This window comes from Poecilia reticulata, chromosome 18 (genome assembly GCF_904066995.2).
Source record: "Poecilia reticulata chromosome 18, P_reticulata-male-v2, whole genome shotgun sequence".
Lineage (NCBI taxonomy): Eukaryota > Metazoa > Chordata > Actinopteri > Cyprinodontiformes > Poeciliidae > Poecilia > Poecilia reticulata.
Genome location: NC_088847.1, coordinates 28,407,516 through 28,430,410, shown reverse-complemented (window position 1 = coordinate 28,430,410; position 22,895 = coordinate 28,407,516). Strand labels below are relative to the sequence as shown.

The window sequence follows — 22,895 nt, the reverse complement described above, 5'->3', positions numbered from 1 at the left end:
AGTGTGCAGATGAGATCGCAGTCGCTGTTAAGCAGCGTTTTACTGATTTGGAGTTTTAGCATCTTATGCTAGTTAGCAGGGTTAGCGTTAGCAACCACAAACAGCAGAGAAAGTGTCTAGGAAATCCACTTAACTGGGATCTTTCAACAATTTCAGATTTAACGTTTTCCACAGCAGACAGTCAGAAAGGTCAAAGGTCGTTTAGCTACAGGATAATGTGCTCCTTCACTAATTCAACTTAAATGTCTTAAAGTGAGCGTGAAACGATGTTCTTTGGCAGTTCTGGACTTTTTCAGGTAAAAAAAACAACATAAAAATTAAACATGGTGAATGCTTTTAATAAATATGATGTTAGAAGTTATTTTTAAACTGCAGATGCAGCTTTTATCTACAAATGATCAAGAATTCAACATTATTGGATTTTAAGCACTACAATTTTTTATTTTCTTATTTAAAAACAGACTTAATTATTTGTTTTTAATGTTTTTCTAACATTATGTAAAAAATGACTTAATTGGTTAAATGAAAAACACAGACTGTGTCAATTTTTGTGTCCGATTAATCAATTAATTGTCAGAATAAATTGATAGAATAATTTGTTATTACAGTGATAGTTACTCGCAGCCCTACTTTAACCATAGAGACATTTATAGAAGAGTTAAAGGAAGAGCAGCTTAGCTGGGTCTTTTAAAGCTCCAGTGACGGTTTAATGACGGATCCAGAGTGTTTTCATTTCATGTCTGTGTTTGTTTAAGGGTGAGAAGGCAGACAGAGCAGCGTGTGACTGTTCACAAACAGAGCAGATCACTGCTGACTGTCTGTTGCCTGTTGTCCAGGTAAAAACACAGAGTGTGTGTTGAACTAACACACCCAGACCGACACAACGGGTCCGTCCGCCTCCACGTCACACCGACATCCGCCTCACTACAGCCTCCGCAACCCTTTATAAGTTGTGTTTACAGCCAACAGCACAGGCTAAGATGATGGCTAAAGAACGTAGCACAACATCAGTACTTCATATCTAACGATATTGATAGTTATTGATTAGTTTTCTTTGTTTTAAATATCTGAAATACTCCACGGCGTTGTACTTTAGTGCTAAGATAGAAGTTATGAGGAATAGTGACAGAACTTAAACTGCCACTGCTGCGACAGTTACCCAACTGGTTGCTAGGTAACGAATGAGTTGCTAGGTAACCAAAGACAGTGAGTCATTTAAGCTGGCTAAATCCCCCAGAATGCCTGGCGGTTCTGGACTTCAGTTAATATTTTACCGGACGCATTATCAATTGATATTGATCATATTATCACAATATATATTTGTACTTTTAAGAGTACTTTTACTTTTGTAATTATATTATAAAGTATCTCTACTCTTACTTGAGTAACATTTCTGTATTTTCTACCCACTGAATGAAAAACAAACATGTTTTAACCAAAATGTCACCAGAAACAGAAACATGGCTGCAGTTTCTGTTACAGTTTAATACGTTTTACATTGAAAGAAACTGAATTGGAAAAATTTATTTTGGCCTGATTTTGTTACTTATATGAATTATTGTCCTTTTTGTCTATGAAATACCAAAATTTAAACTTAATTTTATATTTTGGTCCATCTGATGATGTAATTTTAAAATATATAATGATTGATAATTTGATCAGTTACTCAGTTTACACCAAATACTTTTTTCTTTTACTAGAGTAACTTCTTGGACGGCTACGTTTACTTTTACTTCAGTAACAATATGTTGAAGTGGATCTCCTCCTCTTTGATTTTTCTACTGGTTTCTACTGATTTACTGTAGACAGCAGTAATCTAAATACCTTCCCAGTGACGGCCGACCACACTTTGAGCGTGTTGTCATCCGAGCCGCTGACGATCAGGTCGCCGCTGAACTGGAGGCAGGTGATCACATGATCATCGTGGCCTTTCAGCACCTATGAAAGCGTGAGGAGTCAGTGTATGAAAGGGAGGCTGGTTTGTTGGGTCCCAGCTGGACGGTACCATTGGTTCCCTCGTGTCGCCCATCCTCCAGTTGGTCTCTATGCGATGCTGTCTGATGTAGACGGATTTCCACGGGCTGAACGAAGCGTCGGGGCAAATGCTCTCTCTATGACGATACGGCACCCCGTCTGATATGCCTGAAAATAAAACAAACAATAATACAACAGAGTCCAGTTTAACGGCTGTTCTTACTGTTTTAGACGCTGCGACATGTTAGAAACTAAACCAGGCTGCAGCAGATCCATCATGCTGATTTAAAATTAAATCTACAGCAAAGTGTTGGTGCTGCAGTGTCTGGTACCAACTGGGCTTTGTGATTAATCTGTTAAGTACAGTATTAATGGTGGCATTGAGCCAAGATCATTTAAGCAGGAAAGTGCAAGAGCCAATTTTGAAACTGAATAATTAGATTTTTGTCTAATTAAAATTAAAATTCTAGTTTAAAATGCCGAACAATTAATTTTCAGCACAAGTATTCAACCTTCAATGGCTTAATACGTTCACTTTATATATTGTAATTAATTAAAATAAATTACTTTGGTTACAATTCCAATATATTTACGGTAATCGGTATTTGTAGGAACATAAACAACTCATGACGCTATGTATTTTGAATAACTGCGCAGTATTTCTGCCTTTACTGTGCAATATTTTATTTTTAGTTTTTTTTATGTATATACTTTATTTTATCTTTGTGTGAACCTACATGCCTTGATTGCTGCTGAATTTCCCCAATATAGAGCAATAAAGGATATTTCTATTTTATTCTATTTAAAGCTAGCGGCTAAAATGGATAATAAAGTTAATGCTAATTAAGCTAACAACTAAAACTATAGCTAACTATGAATATGGTTGTCATCCGAGTTCTGAGTTTATTATATGAATCACAAACAATATATAAAAAACGTATTAATTAATATGCTGAAGTGGCCCTCGGTGAAATTGAGTTTGACACCACTGGTCTATTGTTTACATTTCCGCACCGTACAGAACAAATGTGTTCTAATGGGTCGTTTACAACCCATCAACTATGGAGCGGCAGCACCATTTCTTAGGGATCATTCTTTATTCTTTTTTTATGCTAACATGTAAAATTATTAAACCAAAAGTATTTCTTTGTAGCTCTTGTCTAAGCAGGCAAAATGTCTTGTCGCAATTTACAACAGCAGCAGCAGCAAATGTTTGTAAGTTACATTTAATTTTACTTTTAGGATATTTTTAAGTCAAGTATGATTCAAAATTTTAAACCTGATAGAATGATGAAAATCCTTCTTAAATTAATGGTTTAAATATATCATTGTCAATCCAAACTTAATATTTAAAGATTAAAATCCCTGTTTTAATGCCAAGCCTCCTGAAATATACCCTTCTGAAGTCCGTCATGGCGTCTCGAGTGATTCAGTGATGCAGTTGCAAAAGGTTAATAGTTTGAGTCATGCAGAACTTATTTGACCGTATCCATAGCAACCATCAGAAGCAAGACATTCCCCCATAACTACAGTGAGCTCATTATCTATGACCTCATCATCTATGACATAGATCAAAGAACATCTGAGGTTATGAATGCTTGGGTCTCAGAACAGGAGCTTATATCCAAGCATCTCTTCGGCCCACAGCTTTGTGTATTTTAGTGATTTTAGGAATGGCACAGATTGTAGCCACTGTGTTTTCTCAGTATCTTTTGGTGCTGGATATTTGATCACGACCGGAGTTAGGAAGATCTTTAATAAGATTCTTCCTAGCGTGACGTTTGATATTAGCAGTCACAGGGACGATTCCATCGAGTACGACGAGTTCGATGCGTACCTCTTCAACCCTTCCCCGACTGCCAAACAAACTTCCCCGGCTGGGGAAGTTTGCAGAGCAGAGGTTGTTGGACCTAAATCCTCAACCTCTGCTCTGACAGAAGCAACGTTGGAAGGCCGGTCCCAAGACAGGGCGTCCTCGGCTGAGGACGTTTGTCCTAGAAAGAGACCGGACTATGAGACGTTAACTTCTGTGTTGGCCAAAAGGGGGAAGGATGAAGATATTTATGGCGCTCGAGCTCTAACCACATCGAAATACGCCGCATGCCCAACGTGTGAGGACAGAGCTAAGTACAACCCACACCTTTTAGATAGAGAAGATTGCTGTTCAGTTTCTTGACTCGGTAACTTGAGCAAGATTTAGTCCACCAGATTTAAATTTGACCTTAAATTTAGTCCCTTGTTAAATTTGAGGTGGACTGATTTAAAAATAGGGTTTAGCTTCGGGGCTGCACAGTGGCACAGTTAGTAGAACTGTTGCCTTGTAGAAAGAAGGTTCTGGGTTCGATTCACGGCCACAGTCTTTCTGCATGTTCTCCCTGTGCATGGTGGGTTTTCTCCGGGTACTCCGGTTTCCTCCCAGTCTAAAAACATGACTATCTGGTTAATTGGCCTCTCCAAATTGTCCCTAGTTGTGTGTGTGTAGGCTGCACAGTGGCACAGTTGCCCTGCAGCAAGAAGGTTGTGGGTTTGATTCACGGCTCCGGTCTTTCTCCATGTTCTCCCTGTGCATGCGTGTGTTTTCTGCGGGTACTCTGGTTTCCTCCCAGTCCAAAAACATGACTGTCCGGTTAATTGGCCTCTCCAAATTGTCCCTAGTTGTGTGTGTGTGTGTAGGCTGCACAGTGGCACAGTTGCCCTGCAGCAAGAAGGTTCCTGGTTTGATTCACGGCCATAGTCTTTCTGCATGTTCTCCCTGTGCATGGTGGGTTTTCTCCGGGTACTCCGGTTTCTCCCACAGTCCAAAAAAAATGACTGTCAGGTTAATTGGCCTCTCCAAATTGTCCCTAGTTGTGTGTGTGTGTGTAGGCTGCACAGTGGCACAGTTGGTAGAGCTGTTGCCCTGCAGCAAGAAGGTTGTGGGTTCAAGTCACGGCTCCGGTCTTTCCGCTTGTTCTCCCTGTGCGTAGTGGGTTTTCTCCGGGTACTCCGGTTTCCTCCCAGTCCAAAAACATGACTATCAGGTTAATTGGCTTCTCCAAATTGTCCCTAGCTGTGAGTGTGTGTGCATGGTTGTTTGTCTCTGTGTTGCCAGACTGGCGACCTGTCCAGGGTGACTCTGCCTCTCGCCCAAACGTTAGCTGGAGATCGGCACCAGCAACCCTCCTGACCCACTAAGGGACGAAGGGTGTTAGAAAATGGATGGATGGATGGATGGATGGATGGATGGATGGATGGATGGCCAAAATTCATTGACGGTTTTAAGTAGTTGAGGGATTGAGGACTTCAGATTAGACAACATTAAAATATTGTCATCTGCAAATAGTCCAATTTTAGATTCAACACTTTTTATTCTGACACCCTGTATGTTTTGATTGTTGCTTATGGCAAAAGCCAATGGTTCAATTGCCAGAATAAAGAGGGGGGTGAGAGGGGACACGCTTGTCGTGTTCCCCTAGCTAGATTAAATGAATCAGATATAATATTATTCGTTAAAATTGAGGCTCTGGGTTTATTATAACTTATTTTAATCCAGGTTATGAAATATTGAGATAAAACATCGTATAGATAATTATGTTCCACTCTATCGAATGCTTTTTCTGCATCAAGTGAAAGTAAAGCTGTATCGGGATGTTCATATTTAGCTGGCCGCCCCTTTATGAATCCGTTCTGATCTGGTTCAGAAAGAGATGGTCAACATTTCTCAAGCCCAAGTGCTACTACTTTAGATATTATGTCAGAATTTATAAGAGAGATTGGTACTTTAGATATTATGTTAGAATTTATAAGAGAGATTGGTACTTTAGATATTATGTTAGAATTTATAAGAGAGATTGGTACTTTAGATATTATGTCAGAATTTATAAGAGAGATTGGTACTTTAGATATTATGTTAGAATTTATAAGAGAGATTGGTCGAAAAGATTGGCATCTGGTGGGAAGTTTTCCAGGTTTAGGTAGTACTGTTATGATTGCATTTCGTAGAGAAGGAGGTAATTCTTTAAGGGTTTAACTTTCTGCAAGCATATGATAGAGGGGCTGTAGTAGTCTGTTTTTAAATAGTTTATAAAGGTCCAAAGGGATCCCGTCCGGACCGGGTGTTTTCTCTGATTTAAATTTATCTACTGCATTTGAAAGTTCATCTATAGATATCGGGATATTCAGCTCAGATTTAACCGTTTCACTAAGTGTGGGGATATTTATAGAGTTAAAAAAATGAATCAAGTGGTATTTGTGATAAGTGTCCTTTAGATGTATATAATTTTGAGTAATAATCTTTAAAGAGACTTTTTAGAGGATCAGAAGTATTTTCATTTTCAGTTGTAATTTCATGTATTGCCCTTTCATTCTGCAGAGCTCTAATGCGCCAGGCGAGAAGCTTTCCTGCCTTTTCTCCTTGATCGTAGTCGGATTGTTTCAGCTTGAATCTCTGATGAAGCTTTGGTAGTAGATAGTTTGTTATATTTTGCCCTTAATATTAGCAGTTTTTGTTGCTTTTCTTTAGTTTACATTTATCTCGAGCTCAGTCTCTTTAATTTGTTCTTCAAGTTTTACCATCTCCATGAAGTTTCTATTCGTCTTATTTCTGGTGTAACTTATCATCTGACCCCGTATAAAAGCCGTGAAGGCTTCCCATCTAATAGATGCTGTAGCCTCAGATTCATTAAGGTTGAAATGATCATCAATATTTTCCTCAATATATTTCAGAAAGTTGGGCATTTGCAGCCAATGGGGTTTTAATCGCCACATAAATGTAAGCAAGCATAGCGAGTGATTGGAGATCAATATGCTTTCATAAGTACAACCTTTAATTCTGGCAACCGAAGGATTTGAGATTAGGAAGTAATCTATACGGCTATAGCTATTATAGGTAGTTGAGTGACAAGAATATGCTTTCTTTGTTGGATTCTGAATTCTCCAAATATCTTTTAAATTTAGTTCAGACATAAAATGTTGTATAACCCGTCTACTTTTAGAGTGGGATGAATCTAATCCTGATGATCGGTCAAGATTAGGATCTAAAGTACACTGTAAAAATGCCAGTGTTGAATTTACACCCTAAAGTGTCTATATGTGTCCAAGTCAGCAGGTGTTAAAGTAACACTTTTGAAAGTGTTAAAAGAGTGACACCCATTTTTTATGTTAAATTAACATTGGTCTATAATACTGAAATGGGTTTAAGAAAAGTTTAACTTTCCATTCCTGTGTATTGTTTCGAATATTTTCCACTGGATTTGATTGATATTGGCACCTTGTGGGTCAATTATTTACTTGTTTTAACACCACATTATGTTTTGTGATCAACACTACACTGGTGTTACTTGTAATATATTTTAACACCAGCACCGTTGTAAATGTTAATGTGACTCTGTATTGTTGAATCTACACCAGCTGACTTGGACACATATTCCAATTAATTAATTAATTAATTCGAAATAACCACAGAAAAAGCTTCGATGCTTCAAAACAGTAGGTTTTATTCTATTTGTTTTAATAATTTAGAGGTAAGCTAGCATTAGCTGCTAACGGTTGGGAGTGTAATTTAGCCTTTTGCAGTCCTTTAGGCCCAGTCCTTCTAACATAACAGTCTTTACTGCTCTGACCCAAACAGCATCTGCTGTAGCTTTAGTTTAGCTAGCTAGCTCTGCAACATGAGAAGTTGTCCCATTAGTGTGTAAATGGAACGATGCTAATGAAGGCTAGCTGCATCTGTATTCTGACTGGCTTCTTGTGAACAGCAACACTGTTCCCAGCGGCGCGGGGTGAGGGCTAATAATTAGCCTTATTTATGGAGCTGGTGAGCTGCAGTTAGCGCTCCCTTCATTAGTATGGCTGTGGTGTGGCGCTAACGTTAGGTAGCCTCATTGGTATGGCTGCTGAGCGCTGGCAGTGAATCTCAACTGACTGGCTCAACGCCCAGCCACACACACACACACACACTCATCCACTGCATTGCGCTGAATGAAAGAGTAGTGATGGATTGCTGTATGACCATGTAGCCCTCAGGTTTTAAGGCGTTTTACATCCAGAATGTTTGTCTTTTAGCTTGAATTCATGTTTTTTTTTTCTATCTTAAAATAATAACATATATGAAGGTTTTCTGCTCTTACAAATTGCTTTAAGCTTCACAAACACATTTGTTTATAAACTACTTTTCCTTCTGTGTCACATACTTGCACTTCATTTATTTAAAGTAAAAACCTATTTGCATGATACTCAACTGTGCCAAGACCCCATTAGGAAAATACTCAGTCCATTAGCTATAAATAAATCTGGCAGAAGGCAATTGAACAGTTTTTAGATAATCTTTCCAAGGTAATAATTTTCATCATCTTGTATTATTTTAGATTGATTATATTTATGGTTCAGGGATTTGGTCAGACAAAGAAATAAACAAGACTACAAATTGAAACTTATGTGATTAGAATACAAGTAAAATCAACAAACCTCATAAGTTGGAGAGCCTGTTTCTACCTGAATGACTCATGAGGTCAACAATCCTGAAGCGGCCTAACGAAAAAACCTCCGTAAATATTCAGCTACAGTGAAAACTAGTGGAAAGTAGTGAAAATACAAAGAAACATTCCTTATTTTATTTTCTTGTAGGAGTTTTCAGAAAATTACAATCACGTTTTTCTAATTTTCCTACTTTATGGTTTTATTCTTGCAATAAATACTCTTTGGATATTCCACTGTAGTAGAGCTGAAACGATTAATCGTGATTAATCAATTCTTCAAATACTTGTCAGCAAATTTAGTAATCGTTTACTGGAGAATAAGGATAAAAAAGCCCATTTACTGAAATAACAACTTACAGGAGAAATTAAGTCAAAACATATGCTATGTTATTCAGTTTTAGGAAATAAAATGTTTATTTTATCATTTAAAAATTAATTATTTATTTACATTTTCCTAATATTGTATAATAAAGCTTAAATGGTTCATTTAAAAATCAGTAGAATCTCCCAATTTACTATTTGATTAATCGATTAATCGTCAGAACAATCATTTATTTACATTTTTCTAATATTGTATAATAAAGCTTAAATGGTTCATTTAAAAATCAGGAGAATCTCCCAATTTACTATTTGATTAATCGATTAATCGTCAGAACAATCAATTACTAAAACAGTCTGCTGTGGAGTTGACCTGGATTCAAAGTACAAATAAATAGAAGCTCCAATTAATTCAAAGGATCAAATTGGTGGGAGAAAAAAAAAATCCACGTTTTCCAAAAATGAAATCTTGAAAAACCAAAAAGTTTGATTAATTGATAAAATCGATTATCGCCCAGCCGCGGTAAAAGGCTAATATGATCAGTGCTTACCTTCCTCACGGCATTTCTCCCGCCACAGCAGGTTGTCCTCGGCCAGGATCCTCCAGTACCTGCAGGTCTGCGCCGCCTGCAGCAGATCCCTCGGGGCCAGGAAGGTGAGGACGTACAGCGCGAGCTGCACAGAGGACCGGAAACGCACCGTTAAAACACCGGAAACGCACCATTAAAACGTCGAGCTCCGTCTCCGGTCGAAGCTTCAGGCTTTACCTCTTTGGGGAGCAGAGATATGAAGTCTCTCTGGAACTGAGGCTCGATCACCTGCATCATGTGCTTCACCTGGCTGGTCTCGCACCGATCGATCAGCTCGTCCAGAGCCAGCAGCCTCTCCGGGCCGCTCCACGTCTGCAGAAAGAGAAAAACCAGGAGAGGAAGGGAGAGAATGAGTGCCGTACATGCTATAAGCAGCAGCTACAAATTTAAAAGAACTGGAAAGGTTCATATATGAGCCGAACCGGACTAAAAGCCGCTGAAATCTGTCGGTTTTATACAAAGACCCAGCAGGGGGCAGCAGAGGGCAGCGTCCTAATAAAGCAGCTGGATTTATTAAGGACGCAGCTCTCCGTCTCCAAAGCCGAACCATGGTTCCGTTCACGCCGAGCAGCGGGTCCATTTCCCTCCTGTCGTGCCAGAGCCCTCAACTTAAAGCTGCATCATATGAGTTTGAAGAAATGTCTCCGTCGTGCCTGCTGCTAGCTTGTGCTGAAAACTGGCACTTTCTTCTTTGATTTTCAATTCTGACTTCCAATGAGTCACTTCCTGCTGAAGAGCCCCCTGGTGGTGGAAGAAAAATACACAGAAAAGCGGCACCGGGCTGTAACCCGCATGTTTCAAAGTGTAGGAAAAAAGTAGCGGGTTATAGTCCGAAAAATACGGTATTTCTGAGCCAGGAGATCCATAAAGCTTCCCTGAACAGGTTAGGACACGTCTGTGGTCTTTATTACGTTATTGCACAAAATCTTTCTTGGATAATCAGATTTTTGTCGGCTCATTTCTGCCCATCTTGAGCTCGTTACTGTCATTTTTGAAAAATAGAAGTGGAGGCTCCTGCACAACCAACAAGAAAGCAGCGAGTAGTTTCTGGATGATAAGTCAACAGTAAAACACTTTTCTAGGCCTGTGGCAACAAGAAATAAACCAGTTAATCACATGATTAATTAAAGGAGCTCGATCATTTCAGAAAACTGTTTTCCGTTTGTCTCTGCATTCAGGCCACGTTAGGAAAGTAAAGAAAATTACAATAATGAAGTTATAATATTATGAAAATAAAGTCATGGTATTCATACTTTTGCTACTTGATTCTCGTAATATTATGACTTTATTCTCCTTTGAGTTTATTCTTGCAATATTATGACTTTTTCTTCAAACTTTCTGACCTTATCCTGGTAATTTTATTTTTCCGTATGGACTTAATACTCTTTGTACTTTGTACCAAAGATTGGATGATAATTTCAATATCAGTCTTATTTGCTGTTTCGGTTGTTTATTCATTTTGGATTTATAAAATATCTTCCGGTTGCACAGTGGTGTAGTTGGTAGAGCTGTTGCCTTGCAGCAAGAAGGTTCTGGGTTCGATTCCCGGCCCCGGTCTTTCTGCATGGAGTCTCCATGTTCTCCCTGTGCATGGTGGGTTTTCTCCAGGTACTCCGGTTTCTTCCCACGGTCCAAAAACATGACTGTCAGGTTAATTGGCTTCTCTAAATTGCCCCTAGGTGTGAGTGTGTGTGTGCATGGTTGTGTGTCTCTGTGTTGCCCTGCGACAGACTGGCGACCTGTCCAGGTGACCCCGCCTCTCGCCCGGTACACCAGCTGGAGAGGCACCAGCACCTCCTGACCCCACTGAGGGACAAGGGTGTAAGAAAATGGATGGATGGAAAATATCTTCCAGTTCCAACATTACATTTCTGTAAGAAATAAAAGCTTGTTGATCTTTGAGAATGTGAACTTGCATTATTATATTACATTGTGTTTTATGAAACAAACCAAAACCCATTAACTTGCTACAATAAAAAAGTTTCTGGAGGCAGTGGAAACCCAAAAGGAAGGAAAATATATGTCATTTTAATATACCAGCTGATTTTCTGCTTGTTTATATCCGTTACTAGGTTACTTTTTTGCTTTGTTCAGTGTCCTTTCGTCTCTCATGCCTCTGGAGCCGTTTGATGTTCCTCGCTACAAAAGCAGGCTCCATGTTTTTTTAATCCGGCCGTGTGCAGATGAGTCGGAGAGCTTTGGTCGGCTGCATCAGGACAGCTGGGAGGCAGCACTTCATGTGCAGCCGCATGAAGACAAAGACCGAAATCTATTCAAGACGACGCAGAACGACGTGAAGAAATGTGGGTTGTGTTGTGCAGCGCTGCAGGACAGGAGAGGTGGAGTCTGAAGACCGAGTGAGTCTGAAGACCGAGTGAGTCATCCGCCGTCCGGCACCGGCCCAAAGAAAAAGCTGCAGAACCGCTGATTGGGACAGCTTTACAAGATTACAAGAGAAACGTGACACGGACAACTAAAGCACGGCTTTTATCCACAGACAATACTGACAGGAAAAAGTATTTTGAAGCTGTCTTTTAAGAAATACTGAACTTCCTGTTTATTTATCTGATTCTAGGTCTGCAAATAACGATTATTCTGACGATTAATCAGATTAAAAATGACCACAAATAACGATTATTCTGACGATTAATCAGATAAGAAATGACCACAAATAATGATTATTCTGACGATTAATCAGATTAAAAATGACCACAAATAACGATTATTCTGACGATTAATCAGATAAGAAATGACCACAAATAATGATTATTCTGACGATTAATCAGATTAAAAATGACCACAAATAACGATTATTCTGACGATTAATCAGATAAAAAATGACCACAAATAACGATTATTCTGACGATTAATCAGATAAAAAATGACCACAAATAACGATTATTCTGACGATTAATCAGATAAAAAATGACCGCAAATAACGATTATTCTGACGATTAATCAGATTTAAAATGACCACAAATAATGATTATTCTGACGATTAATCAGATAAAAAATGACCAGAAATAACGATTATTCTGACGATTAATCAGATAAAAAATGACCGCAAATAATGATTATTCTGACGATTAATCAGATAAAAAAATGACCACAAATAACGATTATTCTGACGATTAATCAGATAAAAAATGACCACAAATAACGATTATTCTGACGATTAATCAGATTAAAAATGACCAGAAACAACGATTATTCTGACGATTAGTCAGATTATTGGAATAATCGTCAACTAATTAATTAATGGTTAATTTAGATTAACTGTTAACTGGAACATACAGACTAAAAAAAAAGGCCAGTTTCTGGAAAACAAACATATTCATTGCAGTAAATAAGCTAAAACTGTACATTTTATATACATTTTTCATTTAAGATAAAAACATTTCAACTGTAAACAAACCAAAACTCCTCTAGTGCACAAAATACATATTTTTAGTTTCCTCTGGTTCAGATTTACGAAAGGAATTACATTTTAGGCAACAATGTATTTCATGTTTTTCTAATATTGTATAAAATGTTTAAATAAAACATTTCCCTTTGATTAATCATCAGAATAATTGATTAATCGATTACTAAATAATCGTCAGTGCAGTGTAAGGTGGATCTGGTGACTATTTTTCGATTAACTGATGAATAATTAGATAGAAAAGGAGATTTATGCTTTTGTTTACAGAATTTGAATCAGGTGAAGCTGAAACTGGAGGAGTTTTCAGCTGTAATCTAATTTTTCATCTTAACTTCAAATGTATCTAATTTTTTACCTCCATTGGCTTAATCAATGCTTTCAATGTGTTGTTCTTTCAGAAAATGGTAGTTTTATGAGTCTGTACTCTCCAATTAACAATCAATCAATTACTAAATTAGTTGACGATATTTCAATAATCAATTAATCACGATTAATCGTTCCAGACCTACTGATTCTAAATCTTAGAAAAACAAATAATTTTTGTGTGATTTAACAGGTTTACCTGGAAGGTGAGAAGCCAGTCCTGCAGCCCAGAGGGAGGCGGGCCCGAGTTGACGCGCCGGCGCTGAGCTGAATGCCCATTGGCCAGCCGCAGGTCGCCAAATGTAGTGGGCGTGGCCTGAGCCAGACTGGAGGGGCTGCAGGTGAGACCAGGAAGTACGAGTCAAATGAGTCCACAGACCTCTCTGTCCTCAATCAGGACTTTATGAGAGAACGTAGCTCATGATTTTAAAGAGGAAGTAAAAGAATAAAATTTTATTTTTACATGTAAAAATCTGAAAAGTGTGGCTTGCTGCCCGAGTCAAAACTTTCTACAGCAAGTACTTTGGGTACATCTTGACTTTACAAGCTTTTACTAGACTTGTAACTGGATACAGTTCAGTCAGATCAATTCTTAAGTCTTGTAATAGACTATGGACTTTGACTAGGCCATTCTAAGACATGAATCATTTTGTCCTGTAGGACGAGGAATCTCAACCCAAGTGTTGAATCTTTTGCAGCCTCAGTGATCCTCAACTTTCACGCTCCTGACAAAGCAAAGTATTCCCTCAGTATGATCCTGCCACTACCATGTTTTAGAGAGAAGGTGGTGAGTTCAGGATGACCTGATACTTTTATTTATTCAGGGATTTAAGAGTAAAAAGGTGAATCTGAATGTACGCCACACTGTCCCCATATTTATTTTACACTGTAAAAATGCCAGTGTTGAATTTACACCCTAAAGTGTCTATATGTGTCCAAGTCAGCAGGTGTTAAAGTAACACTTTTGAAAGTGTTAAAAGAGTGACACCCATTTTTTATGTTAAATTAACATTGGTCTATAATACTGAAATGGGTTTAAGAAAAGTTAAACTTTCCATTTCTGTGTGTTGTTTTGAATATTTTCCACTGGATTTGATTGATATTGGCACCTTGTGGGTCAATTATTTACTAGTTTTAACACCACATTATGTTTTGTGATCAACACTACACTGGTGTTACTTTTAATATATTTTAACACCAGCACCGTTGTAAATGTTAATGTGACTCTGTATTGTTGAATTTAACACCAGCTGACTTGGACACATATAGACACTTTTGGGTGTTAAATTAACACTGGCAGTTTTACTGTGTACAAACAAATTTAAACCTGAGTGTCATTTAATACATGCTGCTATAATCCAAATAAAACAAACTGAAAGTCGTAGTTTATTGCAACAAAATGTAAAAAAAGATCAAGGGTTAATATCGCTGGTAGTTTCAAGGTGATTACGGTCTTTAGATGGAGGTGATGAAGCGTTTGGTCTGGTACCTGAGGTAGCTGCTCCCCTTGCAGTGCTTCTTTCCTGAGGGGAACGGCCGGCCATCTGGACCGTGATCCAGCTTCCTCTTCATCTGGGGTGATGAAGAAAAGACACAGAGTCTGTTAGAAAACAACCCAGAGAGCCAGAATCTGAGCAGGATGTAAAGCCAAAGCCACGAAAACAACCAGACATGAGTAATGGTAGCATGTGAAGTTTTTGCTAATGCAATATTTATGTATCATTTAGCTCAGGGGTCCCCAAACTTTTTCCACACATAACTTTTCCCTTCTCTGGTGGGGGCCGGACTCAGTTTGTGACAGAAAAAGTGACACGTTTATCACCTGCGCTGCCGGAAATTGTTGAGGGGCTGGTGGAGTGAGCGTTACCCGATTGATTGAAAGCACATGGGCAAAAACCGTTAGTGAAACGGTCACTGGGACTGACTAGTATATATTTCATTGAGGGAAAGTAGCTTTATGAATTCCTCATATGTTAACATAAAGGCTCGTTTTGAAGTATAAGCTGCTACTTACAGGCTTCAAAGAATTCGACCTGGAATGCGGCGTTTATAACAAACACGTGTTCATCTGCTCTACCAGTGGATTAAATAACATAAAAGTCAAGCAGTTCCCTAAAAGTCCAACAGATGGCAGCGATGCGCCATGCAAAACAAAACACCCACAGTTTACAGGACACACTTCCTGCTAAAGAGCCCCCTGGTGGTTGAAGAAAAATCCACATATAAACCGGAAAATACAATATACAATACAATGCTCTCTGGTATTGTTCAGGGGGCCGGACCAAATGTGGAGGCGGGCCGGATCCGGCCCGCGGGCCGTAGCTTGGGGACCACTGATTTAAATTATTTTACTGTGAACTCACTCTTCTGATTAAAGTATTTAATCAGCCAAGTTAATAAAAATAAACTTTTTTCAAATTGAGATTGAAAAGCCTGTTCCTCTCCTCGCCTGTGGGGGCGCTGCACCAAGAACCAAGGAAACGACACAAAAACCACTGAAGAAGACACTGAGCGTAACTTCCTTCTTCATGAAATGTGGACAAAACTGGAGTAGCTTCAGATTTGAGTGCTTTCGTCTTTCTCCAGCTGTTTGTTTTAGTTTTATTCACCCACTGAAACAGCTAGCCAGCTAGCTAGCTGGCTAGCTGTTTCAGTGAAGCTAGCCAGCTGGCTAGCGTCTTCAAATTCAAATTCAATTGAACTTTATTGATCCCAAAGGGAAATTAAAGTGTTGCTGTGTGTAACTGTGGTATGTAACAGGATCATCTCTTTGCTTTCTTTACAGATAACACACTTTAACATTCGTTTTAAGCAAATGTAATTCAGGCTTTCATGTGTAACTTCGCAATGTTTTGCGTCTTTATTTTTAACAGTTTTCATAATTAATGATATAAAAAACAATATTATAGATGTAAAGCATGTCAAAATTAATTTACCAAAAATTCATTTTGTTTAGACAAAAATGTATTTTCTCCTGACATTTAATGTCAGGAGACATTAAATGTCACCAACCGTCATGTCACCAACCGCTCATGACGGTTGGTGGTTACCGTAGCAACCAGTAACGGAAAGCTCCTCCCCCTTTCTCTGTCGCCATCCATGTTTCTTTACAAGTATCACATTTGAACATATATTTTTGTGTAATTTCGCCGTGTTTTGTATGTTTTTTTTAACTTTTATCAAAATTCCGTTTGGTCTTTCTGCCATATTTAATTCAACAACTGTTAAAAACTTCGCTCTGTAGTTTGCTTCGGGTTATTTATTTTTATTTTTTTTTGCATTTTTATTTAATGTATATGGGCAGATCCTGCTGGGCTGATGGGAACCACCAACTTAATTTTCTCCCGTTTGAATAAAACCGAGTCTGCTGTGAAGTCGGCCATATTGGATCAGAGAGACAAACCAAACGTATGTCAGAGGACAAATAAACATGCTTTAACAGGGACATTTTTGGATGGCATGAACCCAACGTCCTTGTGGAGAAGAATCAGTAAGCGGTACATTTCAGCAGCTACATCTCGGGTGGAAGAAGCAGAACATGTTCCTGTAAACATTTGTGGGTTTCTGGGTCGTCACTGGTATCATTAAAAAAAAAAAAAAAAACCCTCAGAGCAGCTGCATCCCGAGTCCAGAGGTAACGAGGAGACGCAGATAAACGTTTTCTTCTGGAAACTCCCACAGTGAGACGGGAACACACAGACACAGCGACCCACCCGGAGGTCCGATCCAGCCTCCCTCCTCCGACTGGCTCTCCTTCAGCCAGTGAATGAATGCAGGAATGCAGAAAATCGGAGGAATGTCGCCGGTGCAGCGCTGCTTTAAAATAGAGCACTGCAGGCTAACACACACACACACACACACACACACACACACACACACACACACACACACACACACACACACACACACACACACACACACACCCCAACCTGTGTGTGATTCTCTATAAAATCTAATTCAGAATCTGCTTTCTATCCAACAGATGTCACATCTGTTGGTGGCAATTCTGCTAAAAACACCAACAACAACAACAACAAAAAACCTTGACTTTGTGGTAAAAGCCAAAAGAATGTGTTTCCTGTTAGAACCAGAATAACTCAGTCCTGATGTTTTAACTCTGACCTCGCTACACAAACCCATTCACCAGATCCCAATGTTCCCAGTAGGAAGATAAAACGACACCAACGATTAGAAAAGCCACATTTTGCTGATTTGTTTCGTTTTATTTTCAGATAAATTGATCAGGCTGTTCCTTCTGATACAGATTTCTGGTTTTCTGTGAGAAATGCACAGATTTGCTAATGGATATTGTGGATTTCATTGTCCAGTATTTGTAGATTTTTGTGTGGAAATTTGGAGAAAATCTACTTTTTGTCAAGCATACCTAAAATATTTGTTGAAATAGCTGGGCTGAACAATGCTAAGCTGCACTGATTAGCATGGACAAAAGGGTGATGTTAGCTTTAGCTCCAACATGGCTGCCACTGTTCGTATTAATTATATAGCCAGTTATAAATGTTTTAAGGCAGGTTTTAAGTTCTTGTGAAATTTAGATAGTGGATCCTTAACTCTGGCTGAGACAGGCTGGACCACAACACACAAAGAAGAATTACAAGATTATTTATGAATCAAAGGTTGAATCCCTAATATTTATCTCAGGACAATGTATCAAAGTGAACTCTGTTGATTTGACACAGTTTAGTCTGAGGTTCACGTGGAATCAACCTATAATGTTGATAGCTACCTATAGCATCTACATATTGAGCTTTCTAGCTGCCTATAACAGCTACCCATGTATCTGTTTATAGCTAGCTAGATAGCTTTATCTATCTAGCTACAGACAGATATCTGTATATCTAGCTAACTAAATAGGTAGCTAGATAGATACAGATACTTATCTGTATCTATACCAGATAAGTATCAGATACTTATCTGATAAGTATCAGATAAGTATCTGATACTTATCTGATATATGTATCAGATAAGTATCTGATACTTATCTGATACTTATCTGGTATAGATACAGATAAGTATCTGTATCTATCAGATAAGTATCTGATACTTATCTGATATATGTATCAGATACTATATCAGCTATAGCTGGCTATAGCTAGATGTAATAGCTAACTATAGCTAACTATAGCTAGATGTAATAGCTAACTATAGCTAACTATAGCTAGATGTAATAGCTGGCTATAGCTAGATGTAATAGCTAACTGTAGCTAACTATAGCTAGATGTAATAGCTAGATGTAATAGCTAACTATAGCTAGATGTAATAGCTAGCTATAGCTAGATGTAATAGCTAACTATAGCTAGATGTAATAGCTAGCTATAGCTAGATGTAATAGCTAACTATAGCTAGATGTAATAGCTAACTATAGCTAGATGTAATAGCTAGATGTAATAGCAAGATGTAATAGCTAACTCTAGCTAGATGTAATAGCTAGCTATAGCTAGATGTAATAGCTAACTATAGCTAGATGTAATAGCTAGCTATAGCTAGATGTAATAGCTAACTATAGCTAGATGTAATAGCATCTATTCATCTACCTATCCATCTTTATGGCAAGCCAGATCCATCTAGCTAGCTAGTTAGCTATCTACATATAACATCTAGCTGGCTAGCCGTTCAGCTAGCTAGCTATATCTATAGCAATCTAAATTATTTTGAAGATACAACATTGGGAAACAATAAATTAACGTATCTGTATCATTTAACTTCATATTGTTATATTTTGGTTGATTTAAAATCATTGCAGCCACATCTCTCCCCAGAGGCTTTAAATGTTGAGCTCAGCTGTTTTATGGGGCAAATATCACTAAATAACTCCTTTAGAAACAGATCTGGTTTGTAATATCTCTACTTCCTGAAGGAATAATTCACTCCCCAGAGGATTGATATTAAGAAAGCATTTCAAGCTGAAATTAAATACGACCGCAGCTGATTTAATGTTTTTTCAGAGCAATAAGTCTCATTGGAACAAAGTGTTGACTGCTTTTATGATGGAGGCGTTTCAGTTTCAGGCCATCCTCTCAGATTTCTCTCTCTGCAGATCAACGGTGGTTAAAGTACAGAGTTTTGATGCCTTGTCCCGCATGCAGGGTCTAAGCCATGCAGATTACAGCAGCTGTAATCTGCAAAATCCCTTCTCCTGAGAGCAACGTTCATATTTTTAAGGCTTTAATCTTTTATTATGCAGCTGAAAACAATGCAGATCAGGATTTAGTCGAGATCGGACTTGAATAAAAACAAAAGCAAAAGGTTTCGTTTAAATATTGTTCCAATAATTTCAGGGTTGATTTTATCTTCAGGATTGATTTGTGCTGAAAAAGAGTCGACAGTGAGCTGATCTATTTTATTTAAATGTGCAGAGAAGTAACAAGATTTATGTCTGGTGGTTTGCAAATGTACTTATTTCTATCTGCAGTGGCCCCAAAACGCAAACGTAAGCAAATAAAACCAGTTCACCAGGTAGTTTGTTTATGTTTGACTGGTTTTCTCTTCTAACATACAGTAAATCAGAATATCACTCAAATGTCAGAGAAGTAAATGTTCACCAAAAAAAATAAAAAATCAGAATTTTTGAGATTCATTTCAGAAATTTTCCAGAAAAAGAAAAAAAAAAAAATTGAGTTTCAAAAGTGGAAAATATTTTACCTGAAACTTTTCCAGAAGTCAAACATTCTCAACTTTATGATCTCAGGAAATTTACACATTTTTTCTATAATTTTTTTTTCTTAACTCATAAATTTCCTATTTTTCTCTAGAAATTTTCTGATCTTAACCTCAAATTTTTCCTTTTTTTTTTGCACATTTTGACTTTTGGTATTTGTAAATGTACAATTTTTTTTCAGAGTTTGATTTTTCTACCAACAATGTCTCTAATACACCGTCATAAAAAAAGTGCCGCATTTTGAAAATTTTAATAAAAAATGACTTTACTGCAGAGGTTTTCAACATGAGGGTCGTGGCCCTCGGGGTGGCTGTGAAAGTACTGGAGTGGGGTCATGAAATTTATATCATTTCACAGATTTAAATCAGTTTATAAAGTATTATGTTTACTTGAAACAGAATCCAGTAAATGGAAACATGAGCTGATTTCCTCTTTAGCCTGAATTTCTGCAGACGTTTCGTGTTTCCAGGTTTTTAATCCGCTGGTTTGCATCAGCAGAGAAAACAAGCAGCAGATTACAGTTCATCTCAAAGCAGATTATAGATGATTTCTCCCTCTCAGAGACCAAACACTGAGTCAGAAAAATAAACTCTCACCTGCAAAAAACAACATTTTTCCTTATTTCAACCTGCAGTTTGGAGGCTTGATGACACGTTTATCTGGAAATGTCACAACTACAGCAGCTGCGTTTGGGGATCTTCCTCCTCCAGGAGGGAAAACCGGCGATTTTCAGCTCTAATCCTGCAGATCAAAGCTTGTAAAATGACGTTTTAAGATCTTATTCTGCACCTGTGAAGACCTTCAGCTGAGCAGATTGAGGCGCCAACATGGCCGCCGTGATCCGTCATTAGCATTTGAGCAGAGAAGAAGAAACATTTTGTTTCAGAGGAGCTGGAAATATCAATAACCATCAAATATTAAAGTGTAATTGGTGGTAATTTCTCTGAGGTTTGACCAAAACAATGCAAAACGCTGCAGCTGCACTTTGGAGGAACCTTTGAAAATTAAAGTTTTATGTTCTTTTGTTCTGGAGGACTGGCATGTTTTTATTTTTTTAAAGAACATTAATGTGTTTCAAACTTGTTTTATGGATTTTATCCTCCAATTTCACCAAGAAATTAAATTTAAAAAACTAATTTTGCAAGCAAAAACCACAATAAAACAAAAATAAACTGCTTTTTATATGGATTAAAATGGAATAATTACGTTATAAAAATACAAAAACAACTATAAAAGGAGAATATCAGCATGAAATATTGGATTTTTGCAGAACATTGAGTAAATATTGATTCTGTTTCATGGAACAAAAAGTTATTTTAAGTATTTTTATGGATTTTTCTGGTAGTAAAAGAGTTTTTAACCAAATAAATGAAGTTACATCCACAGCAGTTTGACTTTTATAGATTTGACTTCATGTGTTTGAGCTATAATTAAATATTTAACACGACAAAGTCCATTTTTTTAGTTTTTAGACCAATAAAATCCCATTTCAGCCTGACTCTGGATACATGAGCTGCTTTTTGTTACAGTTTCACAAAATACTGAAGCAGAAAGTTGCATTTTAAATGTTTAATCATGAAATGTAGGAAATTATTCCAAATATTTCTACATTTTAAAGGTTGGAGAAGCAAAAACGAAAGAAAAAGTACTTTTCACATTGAATAAAAGTGAATAATTAAGCAATAAAACGACAAAACCAACTATAGACGGGAAATACTAACATGAAATACTGGATTTCTACAGAATATTGAGTCAAATATTTCAGTTTTTTTACAGTTTCACAACAAACTGAAGCAAAAATTTTCATTTTAAATGTTTAATTATTGTAATTTATAGTTAAAAACGACAAATAATCATAAAATGGGTGAAATTATCCCAGAGATTTGACCTAATCAGGCTCCCATGAAGCCATAATCACCAATAATCCGGTAATCTGACCATATCAATAACTATATTGATTAATTTAAACTGATTTGATCATTTCAGACGGAGAAACCAGCCGCTGATCATCAATAATCAATCACGACTCAGACCACCGGACCTCTCTCTCTCTCCTGGTTCCGCAGTGGTCCACTCTCACACGCGCACGCGCCCCGCCACGCGCACGCGCCCCGCTGTCAGAAGCTAGAAACGCCTCGTCATCCCGTCCGGTGCACGAGCCGGACAGCCCTCTGAGCAAACAGCCGATCAATAACCGATACTCGCCTTGTAGAAGATGAGCTTCAGGGTGCCGTAGAAACCCATGGCAGCAGAACCGCTCCGAACCGCCGGCGAACACGCAGAAATTCACGCAGAAACACGCAGATCCAGACGCCTCACTGATCCATCGGAGCGATCGCGGATCGATTAAAGAATCCACGCAGAGCTGGAGCTGCGGCCGCTGCGGGATCCACGGACGGAACCTCTCTCTCTCTCTCTCTCTCTCTCTCTCTCTCTCTCTCTCTCCCGCACGAACACGCAGGGACAAGCCTCTCTGCGCCGCGTGCTGCCGAGGGGTGGAGCCGCGCGCACGACAGGGCGGGTGTGTGTGTGTGTGTGTGTGTGTGTGTGTGTGTGTGTGTGTGTGTGTGTGCGTGTGTGTGTGTGTGTGTGTGTGTGTGTGATGCGGGGTGATTCTTGTGCAGTGATCAATAAATCAAAAACGGACGTTTACATTTTGCTTACGTCACGTTTTCGTCACAACATTTGTTTCATTCTCATAAAAGGTTTTAATTTGAGGTGATTTTATAAACTTAATACAAAAACGTGCTAAAGGAATGGATTAAAAAAATATTCTGACACAAAATCTCAAGAAATTTTTGGAAAACAATTTAGAAATTTCTCGGTTCCAACAGTCGGAAACCTGCACAAAATAAAAAAATTATAATAATTTTGAGATGAACCTCAAAATTTGAAACTCAAGAATTTTTCTGAGTTTGAAAAGTTAAACAAAATTTTAAATAAATTTGAAAAGTCAAAACTTTGTCAGAAAAATTGCTAGTGAAACCTCAGAAAATTTTAGATTAATTTCAGATTTTCTAGAATTTATTTTTCTAAAAATTTTAAATATGATTTTAAAAAGTTGGAAATGTTTAGATTAATGAAGGGAATATTAATTT

At 37.9% G+C, this 22,895-nt stretch overlaps 1 protein-coding gene across 1 annotated transcript in view; it reads right to left on the bottom strand.

The window, feature by feature from the left end:
• Positions 1-22,255, bottom strand: part of LOC103480881 (F-box/WD repeat-containing protein 7-like) — a 31,381-nt gene extending 9,126 nt beyond the window's left edge. The window contains exons 1-7 of the mRNA XM_081599296.1: positions 22,003-22,255; positions 14,611-14,693; positions 13,321-13,456; positions 9,515-9,649; positions 9,299-9,422; positions 2,006-2,142; positions 1,825-1,938 (exon numbers count right to left, since the gene is read on the bottom strand). Of these exons, the coding sequence (XP_081455422.1) occupies positions 1,825-1,938; positions 2,006-2,142; positions 9,299-9,422; positions 9,515-9,649; positions 13,321-13,456; positions 14,611-14,693; positions 22,003-22,041 (768 nt within the window). The 5' untranslated portion in view covers positions 22,042-22,255. The remainder of the gene's footprint in view (positions 1-1,824; positions 1,939-2,005; positions 2,143-9,298; positions 9,423-9,514; positions 9,650-13,320; positions 13,457-14,610; positions 14,694-22,002) is intronic.
• Between the last annotated feature and the right edge of the window lie 640 nt (positions 22,256-22,895).